The sequence below is a fragment of the Hevea brasiliensis genome, chromosome 6 (genome assembly GCF_030052815.1).
Source record: "Hevea brasiliensis isolate MT/VB/25A 57/8 chromosome 6, ASM3005281v1, whole genome shotgun sequence".
NCBI lineage: Eukaryota > Viridiplantae > Streptophyta > Magnoliopsida > Malpighiales > Euphorbiaceae > Hevea > Hevea brasiliensis.
In genome coordinates this window covers 11268360-11276316 of record NC_079498.1, presented here as the reverse complement: position 1 = coordinate 11276316, position 7957 = coordinate 11268360, and the positions used below count along the sequence as shown (strand labels likewise).

At 33.7% G+C, this 7957-nt stretch overlaps 1 protein-coding gene across 1 annotated transcript; it reads left to right on the top strand.

Annotated features, from left to right (window-relative positions):
• The first annotated feature begins 454 nt into the window (after positions 1-454).
• On the top strand, positions 455-3852 carry LOC110665324 (MDIS1-interacting receptor like kinase 2-like). The gene is made up of 2 exons (XM_058147919.1): positions 455-3267; positions 3369-3852. The coding sequence occupies exons 1-2, from the start codon at positions 579-581 to the stop codon at positions 3749-3751; spliced, it is 3072 nt and encodes a 1023-aa protein (XP_058003902.1). The 5' UTR covers positions 455-578; the 3' UTR covers positions 3752-3852.
• The last annotated feature ends 4105 nt before the right edge of the window (positions 3853-7957 follow it).

The following is a 7957-nucleotide window of genomic DNA, read 5'->3' as shown; positions in this document are numbered from 1 at the left end:
ATCAAGATGATGCAAACTTTACTTCTTTCATTTTCTCTTACTAATTCTCACATGAGCGCACACAAGCAACGCACAAATGCAAGTTCAAATTAATCCTCGAAAGTAAACAAGTGAAATAGGATACAACTCATGAATAATGACCAAGAATAATATATTAATTTCTAGTATTACATAGATGCTCACATTCTATTTTAGATCACTGCAGTATGTGTACATTATGCAAAAACGAGAAATGAGGAGATAGAAAAGTGTCAAAAGCAATTTGAAGTTAGAGGTTAATTTTATAATTGCTTTTAAGAATTAGAGTACCAAAACTTAAAGTATTAATTTCATAATTCAAATTAATAGATAATGGATTTATTAACACTTGCAAAATGGAAATTTCCCTGAAGGCTTCTCAACATAACTGAGTTGATGTTGATTGTTAACAGGAGAGATTTCTAACTGTTCAGAATACCATGCTATCCTATAAATACATCTCCATGAAGCTAAAGCTTTTCACTTGCCCATGAAATAATCCATCTCCTTCTATTTTTGTACTAAAATAGGCCTGACCTGAAATAGTCACCAAAGCTACAATGTATTTGCTCGCAAAATTACTGTCCATGTTATTCCAAACCCTGCTTATTTTCATATTTCTATCTTCTATATCTTTCTTCATCAATTCTTCTGCTTCCGCTGCTACGACTGCAGTCTCTGCCAATGCAAAGAGTGATGAACTAGCTCAAGGTGGGAAGGAAGCTGATTCTCTCTTAAAATGGAAAGCCAGTCTCGACAACCAAAGTCAATCTGCTTTAGGTTCTTGGGTTGGCACTAGGCCTTGCAATTGGATTGGGGTCACTTGTGATAGCTTCGGAAGTATGACCATTTTGAGCCTCACTACTTTAGGTTTAAGAGGTACGCTTCATAGTTTCAATTTTTCATGCTTTCCCAACCTTATAAGCCTTGAGATTAGGAACAATTTATTGCATGGGACTCTTCCATCGCATATCTGTAATCTCTCCAAAATTACCTTATTGGACTTGTCTGCTAATTACCTCACAGGAAATATTCCATCTGAGATAGGTATGCTGACAGATCTTAACACCTTAATTCTATCTGTAAATCTACTTAATGGCCACATCCCCCATGAAATTGGGATGCTCAGTTCTCTTTCTGAACTCTATTTGGATAAAAACAATCTCATTGGTTTAATCCCTGCATCCATGATAAACTTGAAAAATCTATCCATTCTCCACTTGAGCGACAATAAACTCTCTGGCTCCATACCTTCAGAAATTGGGTTCTTAAAATCTCTAAAAGAACTGGGGTTGTCAAGTAATGTTCTATCCGGATCAATCCCTCCTTCCATTGGAAATTTGAGAGAGTTAATAATTCTTGATCTTTCTAGCAACAACCTCTCAGGATCAATTCCCCATGAAATTGGGATGCTTCGTTCTCTTTCTAAACTCTATCTTTATGAAAACAATCTTACGGGTTCAATCCCTACTTCAATAGGAGAACTTAAATCCCTTAATAAATTGTTGTTGTTTTCTAACCAACTCAATGGTTCCCTGCCTCTGGAATTAAATAATCTTACCCATTTGAAGGCATTGCAGTTGTCTTCAAATGGATTCACTGGTCATTTGCCAGATGATGTTTGCCTTGGAGGGTTACTTGAAAATTTCACTACTTCCTTCAATCATTTCTCAGGTTCCATCCCAAAAACCATCAGAAACTGTACTAGCTTATTCAGACTTAGGCTTAGTTGGAATCAATTAACTGGGAATATTTCAGAAGATTTAGGGATATACCCACATTTGAATTACGTGGATTTGAGTAACAATGGATTGCATGGAGAGCTCTCATGGAAAATGGGACAGTGGAAAAACATCACAACCATAAATTTTTCGAACAATAATATCTCTGGTAGCATACCATTTGAGCTTGGAAATGCTACTCAATTACAATCGATTGACCTTTCCTGGAATCATTTGCAAGGGCAAATTCCTAAAGAATTGGCGAAGTTGAAACGGTTGTTCAGAATTTTTCTTAATAACAACAATCTTTTTGGCATTGTTCCTTTAGATTTGAAGGTGCTATTTAATCTAGCTGTACTTAATTTAGCAACAAATAATCTAAGTGGTTCAATTCCTCGACAACTTGGAGAACTTCCACGTTTATTGACCTTGAATTTGAGTGGAAATGAATTTACAGGAAGTATTCCATTTGAGTTAGGGAATCTAAATTTTCTAGAAGCTCTTGATCTTAGTCACAATTTGTTGATGGGACAAATACCACAACAACTTGGGCAATTGAGAACTCTAGAAGTGTTGAACATCTCTTATAACATGCTTTCTGGTATGATTCCAACCAGATTTGATGATTTATGGAGCTTGACTGCTGTGGATATCTCCTACAATGAATTAGAAGGTCCTATTCCCGATGTTAAAGCCTTCCGCAAGGCTCCATTTGAGGCATATAGAAACAATAAAGGCTTTTGTGGTAATGCCAGTAGTCTAAAGCCTTGTACGTCGATCAAAAGTGGTAAAACCTCTCAGACAAAGACCAAAAAAGTTATGATTCTTATTTTCCTTCTTATTTCGGGCACTTTCTGTCTGGTGTTCTTGATTGGAGGTCTCCTGATTCTTCTTCGACTTAGAAAAAGAAAAGCCCAATCAAGGGAATCAAAAGATAAAGATATGCTGGTGATACCTGGTCATGATAAGGAATTACAGTATGAAAAAGTCATTGAGGCCACTGAGGATTTCAACTCCAAATACTGTATTGGAGCAGGCGGAAGTGTAGCCGTTTATAAGGTTGTGCTGCCATCGGGTCGAGTGCTTGCTGTGAAAAAACTTCATCCATTACAGGATGACAACTTATGGAACTTGAAAGCTTTTGAAAGAGAGATTCAAGTGTTGTTAGACATTCGGCATCGAAATATTGTGAAGTTACATGGTTTTTGTTCACATTCAAAGCACTCTTTTTTGGTTTATGAGTTCGTGGAAAGGGGGAGTTTGAGAAGCATTTTAACAAGTGAAGAGCAAGCAACAGAATTGGAGTGGATTAAAAGGCTAAATGTTGTCAAAGGGGTGGCCAATGCTTTATATTATATGCACCATAATTGTCCCTTTCCGATCATTCATCGTGACATTTCTAGCAATAATATTCTTTTGGATTCAGAATACGAGCCTCGTATATCTGATTTTGGCACAGCTAGGGTTTTAATGCCTGACTCATCCAATAGAACCTCATTTGCTTGTACCATTGGATACACAGCTCCAGGTATGTGTAAATTTATATATATAGATAAATTTGTATATATTAGGCCCTTTGTATTATGTATGATCACCTTCCTCTTTCTTTTCTTTTTTTTTTTTCTTCAGAGTTAGCCTACACAATGCAAGTGAATGAAAAATGTGATGTGTATAGTTTTGGGGTGATAACATTGGAGTTACTAATGGGAAAGCATCCAGGCAACCTCATCTCATCTCTTTGGTCATCAACATCTTCCTCATCACTGAATGATCAGCATGAATTGCTAAAGGATGTGATTGACCAGCGTCTTCCACTTCCTCAAAATCAAGTTGCAGAGGGTGTTGTCTACATTACCATGTTAGCATTTTCATGCTTGCATGTCAATCCCAAATCTCGGCCTACAATGCAACAAGTTTCCTCGAAGCTGATTCCTAAGTATCCTCCAATTTCAAAGCCATTCTCTACAATAAAATTAGAAGAACTATTTCCCAAAAGTAGTGCCGACATTTGAATATTTTCTTGCAGATCTGTATAGATGTGTCTGTTGACTGTTCCTTCCCTTCTATATTTTCTCCCTTTGTATTATATTTCTTTGGCTTGTGTTTCGTTTTATTAACTAGTACTAGATTTACTCGTTGATTTACCCCATGTGTGCTTTGGTGCTGATGGTTTTATTTTAGATTCTGACTCTAAAATTGCAACGTCCTGGGTTTTATGTCCGAGTAATGGTCCTTGGCGTCTAGCAGCAATCATCAATTCCATTATCAATAATTCGTCAACCATGCCACGTGTAGTGATCCAACGCATCTTCTAGATGCATCGCAATCTGAAGATTTCTTTGCTTACTTTTGAGTTCTTGCCTTCGGTTTTCAATGTTAAGTTATGTGTTTTGTTGTCTTTTGGTGGTGCTGTGAAGTTTTGAGTGTTTGTATGTGCTATTTTCATTGGAATTTCTATTCACTGTGCTGTTGGTTGTTTGAATCTCTGCTTCCAGGTTTTTTTACTTAGTATACTGTGTCCTAAGTTGAGTGCATTGGGATGGCTTATTGGCCAGGTTTTAATTGAACATGCTCATACTAAGTTTTTCTTAGATTTAATTAATAATAAAAATTGTTGTTTATCAAAGAAAAAAAAAAAACTACTGTTACTACTTTTTAAGGCAATTTAGCTTTACTAGATCACTGATGTCCTAGAGAAAAAATTGTATTAAACACAAATTGCCTAATTATTTAATTGATTTTTAGTATTGTGATATAGACTTCTCGAACAACTAATTTAAATAAAATAAATAAAAATACGTATATACACCATACACACACACATATATATAAAGCAAGCCTTGCAACAATAAATAAGTCCGTCAATAAAACCAACAACATTGAAAATGAGAATACTCTCCTAGCTAAATTTTTAGCGATAGATAATTAAAGTAGTCGCTAATTAACCACAGACAATTCTATCGTCATTAATTTTCATTAAATGAGTTCTCAGTCCATTGCTAATCCACTGTTAATTTTTATTAATATTGATTGTACTGTAATCCATTGCTAATTTTTTCTGATGCCAAAAAATTGACAAAATAGCCCATATCCAAAAAATTTTCTTTGTCGTTCAATACACAAGTACATCTAGCATAATCAATTACAGTAAAGAAATTAATAATTAAAAATTAAAATCATACATTAAATTAAAAAACTTCTTACAAAGTGACGGAATAAGAAGATACACGCAGCACTAGGGTGAAAAACTTGTTATGTACAATTTTCTCAAGCTTAATGCCCAAATGATCACAGCTCTTTGAGCATCCATCATTTCAAAAACCAAGCAAAATAGTACATCAAAAACACACAATTATGGGTAAATAATAGCTTAAAATGATACGAAAAAAAAAAGTACTTTCCTCTATTCAAGGTGTAACACTCTTCCCCTTACTTAAGATTTACCTCTTGCTTCCCAGGACTGTAGTGTCTACCTAAATGGAGCTTTAAAACCAACAATTGATACCCAACATTCACCTTATATAACTTCTAAAACTAGTGAGTTTAGTGGGTGAGCTTTTGGGGAAAAGCTAAGTGAGTTGACATTTACAATATATATCAAGCAGCAAAGAAGATAAATGATCAAGCTAGAAAAACAATCATCAAGCTAAATGAATAAACTCAATAATTGAAATTTCTTTTAGAATAAGCTAAATACATTGGACACTCAATTCTAACATGCTATGCAATGGTGAAATATCCTTACCAATCTCACATTATACTTGTCCCCGTCTCAAATCATTCTTCATATATATAATATAAGATTAACTTACAATTATTCTCTTATTAATATTAAATCATATTCATTATTTTTTATATAAATAGAAAAGAATTATAAATATTATTTAATTAATTGATAATATAAAATATATATATATATATATTTTTTCGATCAATTCGGTTATAACTAATAACCAATCAAATATTTTTGATTTCGGTTAAATTTGATTTTCTCTTAATTTCAATTTAGTTCAGTTAATAATTTTAGAGTTAGTTAACAATTCAATTAGTTGAAAATTCAGTTCAGTTTGATTCGGTCAATCAAATGCTTACCCCTATCTAAAAATATGCCAAAGTATTAAAATAAATATTAAAATCATATCCATGTTATGTTAACTTTGCAATGGCGACTCTACCCTTTTTATGGGCTGCCCTGTCACACTCTAGCTCCACTAAGCAAGACAGATGTAACTCAAAACCAAATTTATAATATTCTCCTATAAATTAACTAATTGAACATAATGTCATGACATAGAACATATAATTTCTCAATCTGGCATACATCATCATGCTAACCAACTCCTTTCCAGGCTCAAAGTTACATATACACACAAATATTTGCTCAACGAAAATTAAGGAAATTGTCATATGCATGTTACTGAATAATATGCAATTCATTTCAAAAATTAATTTAAATAAAATAAATCAAAATCAACCACTAAGCATATTAAGGACAACAAAGGTTCTCTCAACAACTAAAATAGTCGTGAGATAAAGTGTAGTAGCCAAAAAAAAAAAAAAAAAAAAAAAAACCCCTATTGGAAATAAATAAAGTGAAGTTATTTGCATCGCACCCGAAGGCTACCTACGTTCCTCTGATGGAAGATTAGGCCTGCATAGCTCTCACTAAACTATAAACATACATATTCTAGCAAAATTTTTCTTAGCCTAGTCACGCTAAAAATCCAAACCTTTTTCACATTTTATGCTTTAATCCGATTGTTCTAATTTTGGTTCAATTGACCAAACCGTTCAAATGACCAAACCTTTAAAATTTGAAGAAAGTATATCCAAATGTAAAATTGGATTTAGGGGGCATGTGCCTCATCCCTTGTGGCAAACCACTAGCTTTTATTGTTATCAAATAATGGACTCACATGCCACATCATTTAAAATAATAATAAAAAATTCCTTCTCTCTCTCTTCCCCTCTCCTTCTCTCTCTAGCATCAGATAAGGAATTTGGCTGCCAAAACTCATTGTTTCTACTTCACACATTGATGGTTGTCGAATCCACCAAAATTTAAATTAACTGAAATTAACAGCTATAAAATATTTTTTGCAGTAAGTGGTAAATCCAGGTTGAACCCTAGAGACTGAATTACTAAATTTCGTGCACTTGTGTAATGAAAAAAAAAGAAATAAAGGTTGGGGGGGGGGTAATTCGCAGTCCAAAGAAGAAATAAAAAATCAGAAATTAAGAACTAAAATTAAATATTAAACTCTCAAATTAAACAGATTTCAGTCTAAGGTAATTCATATTCCAATGCATAATTCGATCATAGACAAAAGAAGTACAATTATCTCTTATTGAATACTTAACGTAGATTTACCAAACAGCGAGGTAAATCCCTGACTTCCCTATACTCATCAATTCGAGTCCAGCACTCTTGTTGACTCTAATTATTAACTGAGTTGGTATTAAGCAATCCTTATCAAATTAATAACTGCTTTAAGAATAGGAAGTAGTTAAGCTGAACAACAATTTATGAAGCATAAATAATTTAATTCACCCTATTGTTTCCTTAGGTTATTATCGAAAACTTGGATCATAATCAATAAAACCTAATTGATACTCATGTTCAATCTTACACAACAATTACGGATTATGAAGATGAACCAGCAATTGATCACATCAAACAATTAACTAATAGGCCTTTTTAGCAAACCATTCAATAGATAAAAAATAATTAAATCAGGAAACAATAGATATTCAAAAAGACATAAATTAAATTAAGAACCTGATTTCACAAATCACGCATAAGAACTAGAATCCTTTGAACTAAATTAAGAAACTTAGCCACCCATGTTCATGGCTTACAAAAGAAAAATAAAATAAAGAAATCTAAAACTATGGATGTGAAATGAGAATGAAGGTGTTGGAGGCATGTTGAAGGTCTGAATGGTTCTCAATATGCTGCTGCCCAAAGATGCCTTTATAATAAAAAACCTAATCCCAAAGATATGAACCAAACTAGGAAAAGTTTTGAAATTCAAAAGACAGATTTTTAGCCTGCACTCATGTCTTTGCAATCAAGGCCATTTTTCAACCACTTCCCTTTCGAATCTGTCTCTGCCCTCTTCAGGAAAGTTGTAGCCCTATTTCTTAGCTTTCCAACAGGTGCTTATTTGCCCAAATCTGAGGTCTATAGCCCAAGTTATGGCCCAAGAACTGAGCCT